Genomic DNA, 12,492 nt, shown 5'->3' with positions numbered 1-12,492 from the left:
TTCTCCAAGCCCCTCCCGAACTTAACGTGTATACCAAAACTTGGGTGTTAGTACTATTTGGATCATCTTGTGCGATCTTGACAAGCTTAAGGTCAAGAATTCCACGACAAATGCCAAAACCAACAACAGTCCAATAATTGGGTCGGCCTACGATAGGTGTAGGTACTTTAATGGAAACAGTTTTCCTGATACAAGGGTTCCAGATAACAGCGGTACTCATTCCACAAGCCATGAGAACTACCGACTGTTTTAAAATAATGACTAAAACATTTAACTGAATCGACAATGGAAACATATTTTACCTGTGAACAAACATGATCTTGTTTGCTTATAAGAAGATGATTGTGGGCCTGATAATGGCGGAGGGTATGGGCAGTAACAAACTCCTGGTACAAGGGTTCCAGATTATAAGGGATGTTGTCTGACATTTTTGGTTGTATATGTGTGTCTCTCCCTCACTCAGTCACTCTAGGGTTTCAATGATTTTCATTTTCTTAGTCTGCTGTTAAAAGTTTTTACTTTTCACTGCTTTAGTCCTTGTAACTTGTTTTTATCAAAAGAACATATAAACCGATAAATGACCATCTTGATCCATGTAAACGGGCCAATATGGGTTGTAAACAACGACAACAACAACAGTATCCAATCCCGACAAACGTCGGGGTACGAGGAAGGTAAGATGTAGACAGACCTTACCCTTACCCAACGGTAGAGAGGCTGTTTCTAGATCCATCGAAGTGGAAGGGACCTCCGGGCCAAAGAGTGTAAAAAATATAATTAGATCTACTGGAGTGGAAACTTTAACCGGATGGGAATAATCTCGATCTCAAACTCTCAATCTCTAATACTTGATCTGGATCTCAAAATCGTAGGCTCAATCTCCGATCCAAGATCCAGGAGAAAGGGTCGTTAGAGATGGGTTGTAAACAAAATAAGTAAAAATAAGCTATGTTTGGCATGGTACTTGCGCAATGCGACGATAATAATGAGGCGACGGATGATGATGGTGGTGGCAGCGCCAAATAGTGTAGGTAATTGATGTAAAAGTGTTTGATTAAAAGAAGGTAGTATAGATATTTTATAGTATAAATGACTAGTGGTTTAATTTAATATTAAGGGTTGGTAGTGATTTAATTCATTAAGGACTACTCATATGTTCGTGCGATGCGGTGGTGGTAGCAGCAACGACGGGTGGTGGTGGCCGCGACGGTGTCGGTAGTGGCGTGATTATTAATGTAAAAGTAATTGATGTAAAAAAAGGCATTATAGTTAATTTAAGGGCTAGGGATTTATGTTGTTAACAATTTTGTTAGGCGTGCTATAGTTATATTAGGTGGAGATATTTAAATTAGTGCATAAAAGAGATGGGTAGTTTAGGTAGATCAAAATTTTTTTAAAAAAAATAAAATGGTCAAATACTTTATTAGGTATCATTAAGCATAGTTTAGCCAATTCATATTTTCATATTTTCTAAACTCTTAAATTGGGAGTTATATAATTTATATTATAATAATATAGATAGATGAAACATCAAAGGAGATGGATATATATTAGGGAAAAGTTAGTATGAGGCTTTTATGCACTCAACTTGGGTGAAAAACCTGTCACATACTAATATTTTAATATTTTAAATAAATACATGACCCCCCATGATTTTTACCTTTTAAAAAAAGGTATGTGAGGAGTTTTTCACCCAACTTAGGTGCCTAACAGCCTCATATTCCTTTCCTCCATATATATTATCGTGTTTATATTTATAATCCTCGAATCTTTTTTTCAATAAGATGGATACATATTATTGCTGTTTATATATTTATGTGGATTTAACAATTTAAGTCTACATATCCTTACAACGAGTCTCGTACATGCTAGTATGCTATGCTAAGAGCTAAAACGCATGTAACAAATAACTGTTTGAGAATTAGTTACCGATCAAATGTGGCTATATCATTCTACTTTATCTATATCTGTACTATCACTACTGTATTATAAAACATTTGTTCCCTCCATTTTTTTAACTTTACACAAGTGAAACCCCCAAAATACCCTTATCACTTATTCATAATATCCTTTTAATTAATTTCAACCACTCATTTTTTCTTTTCTCCTCAAATCTAAACCACTCATTTTTCTCATTCCTCCATAATTTTCTTTAATTAATTCAAAATCTTTTATCTCAAAAACCATAAATCGATAAATTATAAAAATTATATGAATGTTCTTAAAATTTCATGCTCTTTCATTAGAGATGTCATTCGATATACTTTCAACGAATTTTTAAATCCGATGGTAGAGCCCGTATGGATAAGGCATTTGACTATCACACTCTATGATATATCACTACCTAAGTACCTATGACCTATCACCCTATCTTTTTACCACCGCAACACGCGGGTACTTACTCTCGTATTATAAAACAAATTCTCCATGTTTAAATTTTAAGTTTCAACATTTACTTTCGCAAAATACCCTCCTACCTATTTTATATTTACCTAAAATAACTATATTACCTTTCTCTCTCCTCAAATCTCAACCAATCATTTTTTTCCTTCTCTCCTCTATAAATCATTTATTTTTTCAATTCATTCAAAATCTTTTATCTCAAAAAACCGTACAACGATAAATTATAAAAATAATACGGGTGTTCTTAAAATTTTGTACACTTTCATTATAGATGGCATTCGATATATTTTCGACGAATTTTTAAATCCGAGACGGAACCCATACGGTTAAGGCATTTGGTTATCACACTCTATAACCTATCGCCCTACCATCTCACTGCCACAACACGCGGGTATTTACTCTCGTTCTCATAAAACTGTTCAACCAGATTGAAGCATTTGGCCAGGTCATCGCCAAAGCATGTTCCAAATTATGATGAAAATGGTGGACGGCATTACACGGCAGATGTTTTTATGAACTTTTGTTTGTAAAATGATAAATGATAATAAACCATCTTACTTATCCGATTGAAAATTGTTAAACATGATACTGAATATACATACAAGATGACAACACAAATGGTTAATAGTTGGTAACACCTAGTATGGAACACAAAAACCAACAAACCATACCAATCAGAATAGAAAAACATATACTCGTACTTGATTGGGGACTGAACCACTAGCCCAATACTCAAGTCTGGTTCACTGCCCAGTTTTGCAACTAGACCAGTAATATATGGTAGGACCTGGATTTCCATATGTTCAGACTCCCAGTTCTGGTTCAGTGCTGCTCTGGCATGATGATCCTGGCGAGGCGGTGAAATGCAGTTTAAAATTGTGAAGTGGGTAATCAGGGTAACAACAAATAAAAAGTAGTTGCTCAAAATTTCTATTTGGAGTAGTCAAAATTTCTCTTTGGAGTAGTCAAAACTGGCAACAGCTGAATTCGTGCCTTTGGGTATCCAGAAAGTGAGGACTCCCTTAGAAGCAGCAGCAAACATTACACGACGAGGTGCCCATTTCAAGCATGACGCAACACCTATGTTGCTGTCCCAACTCGCGACCTGTCACAACAATGTTTTAATTCATTGTAAGAAAATTAGATGCACATATGCCAACTATTCAGCATAACCTAAATATCATGTTCATGGAAGTCATTTTTTTATTTCAGATTATGCTTTAATGCTATGTTCTCGAATTTGGAGAGAGAAGGGTCATGAAAGTGACAATCACGATACAAAAGGAAGGAAAAGAAGTGTAATAGATGTATTATTGTATGTTCTTGAGTTGGAAAATTTTCTTTGGAAAACATGTGTTCTTGGATTGAAAAGATGGAGAAAAACAAACCAAATTATAAGTATGTCATAGTATAGCTTTGTCACTGAGAGAAATGGAAGTTATGTCATCAAAAGAAGTTAATAGTGTCTTCACGTTCGGTTCTTTCAGAACCATATTTTGGAAGAAAGTGGATAGAATATGCCAAAATAGTTGGCCTTTTAAAAGAGAATGTCTTGAACCCTGAAGAGGTGAGACATTCGTGCATATTGTCTGCTTTCATCAATCTTCATTCCTAAATGCCGAAGACATGTTGTACACAATTTGGCAACAAATTGTCTCATAGATTGTGTGAGATTTAGAGCATATTACAGATCTATATATCAACCTAAGGTAGATTGAAAGTACTACGGACCTGGTTTAAATATGCAACTGAGAAATGTACTAGTAAGGCAGATGGTGGCTTTTATACTTTTTGCTCCCATGAATATAAAAGTATTCTTAAGTTGATAGTCAAGTAATAGATAGCGTAATCTGAAGTAAATATGAAGTGCAAATTTTTATACCTTGCTTCTGGCGGGGATGCTCCATGCATTCAATGTTCCATCTCCAGATCCTGGAACATAATCATTTGTTTTAGGAGATAACTCTTGATACTAAAATAATACTACCATCAGAAGTTTTACTTGTGTGTATAAACCTCCTTCAAAATTTTCAATGCTATCAGATGTCAGAACCAACCAGGGGTAACCATTAATTAAGTTCGTTCATTATAAATTTCCGTTTCACTTTCAAGATGATTGTCTAATTTCATCAAGTATTCACGACAATGTTATACGAGATTAATTAATCAGCACGGGCTATAACTTATAAGCATAAGATTCATATTGAACAGAACCAATGCAACTGAATATACCTGAAACCACATATTGGCCATCAGGGGTAAATGTGGCCTCAATTGTTGTGTTTGGAGAAGCATCCACACTAAATCCGCATCTCTGCATAAAATACTTCAATAAACAATAATATACATAAATAATAATCATATTAAATAGAGTAAACAAATTGTTAACCTTCTCGCCATTGTATGCATCTAAGACATATATGTTGTTACTCTTGGTGGTCAGAAGCATTGATTTACCATCATTGCTGAATTTTATATCCCACACCTCAGCCATATCTCCTCCCACCAGGAAAGTGTCAAATGGGCCCTAGTAGAATAATAAGGATCATAATCAGATTCAAGAATGAATATTACTTTTGCATGTTTCAATCTGTTTATTGAACAAGAGTTATTTTATTTTGTTTTCTGTTATTTCCCTTCAAGATAGATCAGAACCTTATCATATGACCGTGAATCAAACAATTTGATAGCACCACCTTCCATTGATACCGCAAAGACAAGGCCTTGTTGGTCATAAGCAACTGTAGGCCTACCTCGCAGACGTAAGATGCCCTGAAAAGTAATGTGTGCATAAATCAGTATCATAACTCCATTTTAGAGAGACATAGGATTAATCATTGGCAAAATGTATGTTTTCCTAGTATTTTTCAGTTCAAACACTGTTTGCCAACTCTCATGTTCATAAGTTTAGGTATGTTCATGGTTAATATAACTATTGACAAACCGTGAACCAAACTCATATGCGTTCTGTAAACCCGAACCTATATTTTGTAGTTTACCTCCAGAGACTTGGTTATATAGTAATACAAAAACAATTATAAAATAAAAAAACTCTATTTCAGAAAGACATGATTATTCACGGGCAAAAATGTATGTTTTCCTAATATTCTGCAGTTCGAACACCATTTGCCAACTGTCTGTTCATAAGTCATGTTAATGGTTAACATCAAAATTATGACAAACCTTGAACCAAACCCATGTGCCTTCTGTAAACCAATCCAGAGACTATAGTTATATTGTAATACAAAAAAATTATAAAACAAAAAAACAAGATTATGAACTTACTGTTCCTACACCAACTAGCATGTATTCTGACACCTTGTAGAATTTGAATAAGTTATAGAAGTATAGAAAGACCAATTATCAGTTTACTGTTTCTATACCAACTAGTGTATATTCTGACACCTTGTACAATTTGAATACGTTATGGAAGAATAGAAAGACCAATTATTAAAGTTAATTTCAAATAAACATGTAAATGGGTTAAGCTGACGTGAGTCGTGAATTAATTTACTCTCGAATACTTTAGCAGAACTGATAGAGACCCAGCAAGTATAAAGGCCATCTACTAGAAATTGTCTGTTTAAGTTTCAGTTATCTCCAGAGCACCTATGGTCTTTTCCTTACTTTACTGCTATGACTCAATTTTTTGTTTCTTTGTGTTCTATTTTTTTTTCTCGTATGGTATATATCACCTGTCACTTAAATATAGTGCATGGTACCCTCCACGACTCCATTTTGAATTTGTTGATTTATAAAACTTAGAGCATTCGTAATGGATACGGTGTGGACAACGTGGAAAGGAACCACCCCGACCAGCTGGGGTCGTTCCACTACAAACTTGGGGTCGATGCCTGTGAAGAGACCTGCGTCTACCAATCAACGGTGAAGAGTGGGGTGGTTGGTGTCCTCTTTTCTTTTTCCTTTAATTGTTTTTGTTTTCAAGGTTTTGTGATAGACATAATCATAGATACTGAAATACATATAGTAGAGTGTATATATAGATCTCTGGTATGTTATATACATCCAAGAAGAAGCAAGGCCAACTGTATGGTTTTTTTATTTGGAGGTGGGTCCCAACTTTAATACTTAATTTTTTTCCTTTTATTGTTTTTTCCAAATTAATAAATTGATATTAAATAGTGGAAGCCTAGAGGTATCATATGTACTACTGAGCTAATAAATTTATATGTTGTTTGTGTTTCATTCTTCAGCTTAAGTAAATTTACATGTACTTAGAATATTTTGTTATATCTAAAGTATTATAATGTTTATTTTTATCTTAATAAAGTTTTTATATACTTATACAAATGTGGTATGCTTTATTTATTAAATTAAATGTGTAATATTTTATTACTAAATTATGGTGTGGTGTGGTTACTGGGTGGTGTGTGTGGTGCTGACATGGCTTTGATGTGTCACACCACCTAGTGTGGTGGTGTGAACCATTACAAATACTCTTAAGTACATACCTGGCAGGCATTCACACGAAGATCCCATATCCTGACAGAGTGATCTAGAGAGCCAGACATGAAGCTGTCATCAACTGGAGACGTACAGAGGGACACAACCCTACAGATGAAGTAAGACAATAAATTTTAAGGATGTGCCCATAACCAGACTTTAACAATTCAATATGGAAGGGGTACAAATGACAGGTTTAATTGCCACTGATCATGATTTCCTTCAGGAGAACTGATTTGCAAGTTAAGAGGAGAAAGAAAATAAGTATAGATCAGAACCCATATCTGAAATGATCGAGATTTCTAACCTAAAAGCTCGTTCATAACACAAACACAACTTAAAGGAAAAACCAATGTCATATACAATGAACAATATTCTGACTTTGACAAACATTAGCTCGTTCATAACACAAACACAACTTGAACGAAAAACCAATGTCACATACAATGGACAATATTCTGACTTTGACAAACATTATTCTTACTTTCTTATGCCTCCCATAACCACAAGGCACTGGCTTGTTATCACGAAGAGAGTAATCGTGACAAATGGCTTGGTTAAGCAGATTCGGTAACAAGTCAGACATGATATTTGTTGGCACGGATCAGCATGGGTTGGGTCGGGTTGGGGTGAAACACTTTTAGTGTTAACATTCTTTTAAATGATTAATGAATCAAGTATGATTCTGAAAACTATATAACTTGGAAGTTTATCCAATTTTTTGAATTATTTGATCTAGAGTATTTAATGCATCAAAGGAAAGCCTTTTGGCCAACTTTCAACTTGTTTGACCTGTTCTTTCTAACCTATTTTAAAGTTTAAAGTTTAAACCCGATGATAGATAAAACATACCCTAATTGACTCATTTATAACTAAAGGGAACACTTTCAGATCTGACCAAACAAAAATGCAACTAAATTTGATCTTAAAAAAGGTACTTCCAACATGCTATAAACCCATATACTATTCAGAACGAAAACTTCTATAACCTTGTTCCATGATCTCACCAGCTATTTGATCATCAAGATGTATCCCATCAAACCGTACACATGTTCAAGGCAACACATTGTGATCACCAAGTCAAGCCAATAAAGACTAACCTTTCTGTATGCCCCTTAAAGTAGCGAAGGCAACGATTGTCATACATAGATAGATAACGCAGAGACTCTGAAAAGTGAAGAATTTCATTTTTCAGCATTGCAAATTAGAAAAATCCAGGTAAACTTATAGCAAACATATTTACCTGCACCTGAATCCAAATTGCGTGTTGAAGAGCATATGACAGAACTAGGGTGGTGAGAGAAACATATACGATCAGCACCATGTTTCTTATGATGTGTAGTTTTCAGTAGCCTGGAAGATGGTTGAAATTCAATGATCATCAACTAGTCAAATATTTACAAACAGCATTTTTTATAACCAAAAATCTAGCAAAATGGCGACTCACTAAATTCACTATTGCAAACAAATTAATGGAAAAAAGGAAAATGAAGACTTTGCATAACTGTATTTAAAAATACGAGACCATTCCATAACAGTCTTCAGGAACATATCAAAATATATTCAGATTCTACAAGACGAAGACAGCCTGAGTGTATGAATAGTATACCAACTTGGATAGTTGGTATTTGAAGCGTACTTTGGAGTTTGGAGTAAGGACAACCACAAAGCACTAACCACTTCCCATCCATGACATTTTTTTTACTGCTTTTAGATGTTCTCAAGATTTCAAGCTCTTATAGCCGTATCAACATAATATCATTAAAATATTCTCCGCTGCAGATGCACCAGGGATGGCACAAAACTCCGGTACGCCATATTTTGTTAAGGTGGTTCACAAATTAAATAGTGTATTACAACATATTTGCATATCAGTTAGCTACCATATCACTCTTGACTGATGACCAGATAAGAATACAGCCATAAGTAAACATATTAAAGTAAATGCCACACTACTGAATTACATATCCTCTACTTCTATTACTATAGGATTAATTAAAATCGTGAATGATACGCACTTGCCGTTTGCTATGTCATATAGCCGCACAGAATCATCCTCCCCTGTTGTTACCAACAGATCTGCAGTACGATGAAAATCAAGCGCATTAATCTTCCCAACCTGAAACAGTTCTAAACGTCAATATAAAAGCAATAGACTGAATCCAATAAAAACAATTAACCTTTTTAGACATGAAAATACACAAAATAAAAAGTTCTTGAGTACATTGCTCTAGATTTTCATTATGGAACCAGTTGTCACATGTAAAACACCTATACGTTTCCTACATAGTATAACATTTTCCTAAATCCTAACCATGATTATGCAAACAAGGAAAAACGTCATGTGTCTGCTAATAATCTGCTCTTCAAAAAAAAAAAAAATCATGTTTGTCTATGAACAGCGAATAACCACTCTCTGCCTTCATATATTCTTCTTCCCATTGAAGTCCATCTCTTATTCTTTATATCCAACAACATGGCCAAGATGTAAATTTTCATTATCCATTATGTTTTCTTTCCAAAATTTAGAATTTCCAACAGTCCTAACTGACATGTGGCAGACAGGCCCAGGCCGACCACCTTAGAGGTAGATCAAGCTCACCTAGAGGACTGCTCAAATGGTGGCCCAACCATCTGATCCACCTTCTGTTTAACTTGGTAAGATTTCACTGACATAAATGACAATGTTTCGTCCAGTTACGGTATCCCCAGTGTCTTCAACAACCCTTGAGCTTAATAAATCTCATTGTAGTCTTTACATGGCATCAGAATAACATTTGACCAACCCATTATCACAATGTCATCTACCGAATATTTGAAATTTGGAAGGAAAAAAAAAAGTTGTATATTCAATTTGAGATAAGCATCTATTTATAGATAATATACAATGCTAAGATAAAGAAACCAAATAAGCCAAGAAACTAAATCAGTCTTGACATATCAACTAAATCAAGATATGTATTTACAAAGACTTTCAGCTAACAAATAGCCTCCTATTGTCCTTTCAGTCATATGCTCAGGAAACAAATCATTTGTGTAACACCAATAATCATAACTCATGTTGAAATTTATCTAAAAAGGTGATCTAATATTGTATCAAGCAGGACATTGGTATGAAAACAATTCCAATTTTATAACTAGAGCCACTTATCTACGTAATCCAACGATTTGCACAATTACAAAACACAATATACATTAGAAAACAAATATCGTCCAGCTTTTCATCAAACACATACCTACAACACTCGAATATTACAGTTGCTTGTACACTAAACCCACCACATTAATCCACCAATGACTACTTAAACTAGTTTCTAAGTATTCTTAATTTCTTATATGTGTACTTTCAGAAAATCATAAGATACAAGTTACCGATACTCATCTCTCACCCATGTGAGAGGTCAATCTCAATCATACAAGTGGTTAGCTAGTCAACTGATTCTCAGGCTTTTACTAAATACATTCTTATGATTATCATCCAACCCTCCACAAAAAGCAAGTCTTTCGCTCGCTCTATGATAAAAGAGTAACAAATGTTCGTCTTCAATACCTTAAATCCTCCATGATTAAACGATTTACGCCCATTTACACCCCACCAACCGTCTACTCTTAATTTCTTTATATTTCTACTTCTTATATATATATATATATATATATATTGTGAGTATATTAGTATAACACAGGTTTGTGAGAACACTTAAAAAACATCATTTTGATGCATTAAAAGTCCATAAAACTAACATAATGCATAACTAATTATCATTATTTAAGTGTATAGCAACACATTGGCCTGTCAAAATGAAGAAAATTATGTTTTTTGTTTTGTGCATCCATCTTGGATGCATATTCTTCAAAATGATGCATCCATCAAAAAACGTGATTTTTTCAATTTTGACGGATCAATGTGTTGTTAAACACTTAAATGATGATAATTAGTTCTGCACTATGTTAGTTTTATGGACTTTTAATGCATCAAAATGATATCTTTTAAGTGTTCTCACCGTTCTTATTTTAAGACTGTTCTCACCGGAGTGTTACCCTATATATACATATACATATATTGAATGACATTCAGTAAGTAAGTGGGTTTGTTTGTATAAACAATAATAATAATGTTGATAATGATGATCTATAGATACAGAAAAAAGTGTATGTATAATAATGAAATAAAGGAGGGAGGGACTGACAAAATCAGAAAAAAGAGCAGCGATTGACATATTGCGGATGATTCCATCGTTGAGTTCTGATACTGATGATGATGCGTTCCTCATTATAATTATTATTATTATTATTCCACAATGATAACTAAATTAATTTGATTATATTTTTCTAATTAGGGTTTGGTAGTTATATAGAGTTGGATGGGTAGCTGATGAGGGTTTATGAGGTTGCAAACACAGAGCCTGTTACCCGATCAATGCAATCGTAATCACAGCGCCTATCTATCAAAAATCAATTATGTCCTTGAAATACCATAGTTTATCTTGGACATTTTTTATTCCTATAATATATTTTCCATCCTAAAATCCTTTTTTTTTAACTCGCGGTTTTATTACGCTGATAGGGAAATTACTACTATCAACCGCTGTCACTTCCACCCACCGCCGCATTATACCGTCGCTGCATCGCCCGGGTATCCATCTAGTATCTATAATCTGTACTCATTTATAATACTACGAGTCGAGTAATTACCCTTATAAAGCATTATAAAATGTTAGATGGAAAAATATTAAATTACCCTTAGGGTGTGTTTGGTAGGGTGAATTGGTGGCTGAGAAATGTAAATATTTTCATTTCCTGCGTTTGGTACATCAAGAGAAATAGAAAATGTGAGAAATCCATTTCTTGGAAAATCAATTTACATATAACCCAAATTCTCCAATTTTGGTGTGGAAATCTTTTCCCTTCTTTTTTGGCCTTCAAAAATTAAACACGGAAAATACATTTCTCCACTTGCTTTCTGTCTTTATCAATGTATAATAATCAAAGGGCATATGACTTCCACAAATATTGAAAACCACCACCAAATCTTATCCCTTTATCTTCTATGGCGATTTGCAAGTTCACATCTAACTCTCGCTGTCATCGTGCTCTTCCACTGCTCTCTACCTACATTAAAGATGATTAATTCTTGACTTCTTGTTGATTTGAAGGTTCCCCCATTTGTTGCTCTCGAACTCGAGTTCGAATTCGATAAAAATTTAACTTCGAATTCATCTAATCATGAATGAAATATCTCAATTTGAAGATAGCTTCTGAAAATTTGTGCAACTGAAATTAGGGTTTTTGGTTTGGGGATTTTTTTTATTGTTATCGTAATAAAAGGAAATTTTCTATTTGTTTTTTTTTTCAAGGTTAATAATACAGTATTATTTAGAAAAATTGATATATTTTATAATACTTCCTAGTTCTTATTTGGATTCTATAAAACTAAAATTATAAGATTATTGTGATAAAAATCTTTATTCATTTCTTTGAATTTTTTATACCAAACAATGGAAATAATTTTTTCTAATTTCTCAAGTTGATTTCTCTGTTATTACCAAACAACGGAATTTACTGAATTTCCTAGTCAATTTCATTTCTCTCCATTTCATTTCTCTAAATTTCTCTTTACCAAACGAG

General features: G+C 33.9%; 1 protein-coding gene across 2 annotated transcripts; it reads right to left on the bottom strand.

Moving 5' to 3' along the window:
• Window positions 1-2,942: 2,942 nt before the first annotated feature.
• Window positions 2,943-11,359, bottom strand: LOC122588440 (protein ANTHESIS POMOTING FACTOR 1-like). Of its 2 annotated transcripts, none has more exons than XM_043760555.1 (10): window positions 11,055-11,359; window positions 8,886-8,986; window positions 8,111-8,220; window positions 7,968-8,034; window positions 6,876-6,975; window positions 5,059-5,175; window positions 4,793-4,930; window positions 4,636-4,717; window positions 4,286-4,335; window positions 2,943-3,508 (listed from the first exon to the last, which is right to left on the bottom strand). In XM_043760555.1, the coding sequence occupies exons 1-10, from the start codon at window positions 11,136-11,138 to the stop codon at window positions 3,347-3,349; spliced, it is 1,011 nt and encodes a 336-aa protein (XP_043616490.1). In that variant the 5' UTR covers window positions 11,139-11,359; the 3' UTR covers window positions 2,943-3,346. The 2 variants fall into 2 exon arrangements, with proteins under 2 accessions (XP_043616490.1, XP_043616491.1); XM_043760556.1 differs by having other exon boundaries at window positions 8,117-8,220.
• Between the last annotated feature and the right edge of the window lie 1,133 nt (window positions 11,360-12,492).

This window comes from Erigeron canadensis, chromosome 2 (assembly GCF_010389155.1).
Source record: "Erigeron canadensis isolate Cc75 chromosome 2, C_canadensis_v1, whole genome shotgun sequence".
NCBI lineage: Eukaryota > Viridiplantae > Streptophyta > Magnoliopsida > Asterales > Asteraceae > Erigeron > Erigeron canadensis.
Note: the sequence above shows the minus strand (reverse complement) of the source record. Positions and strands in the feature narration are given on the sequence as shown.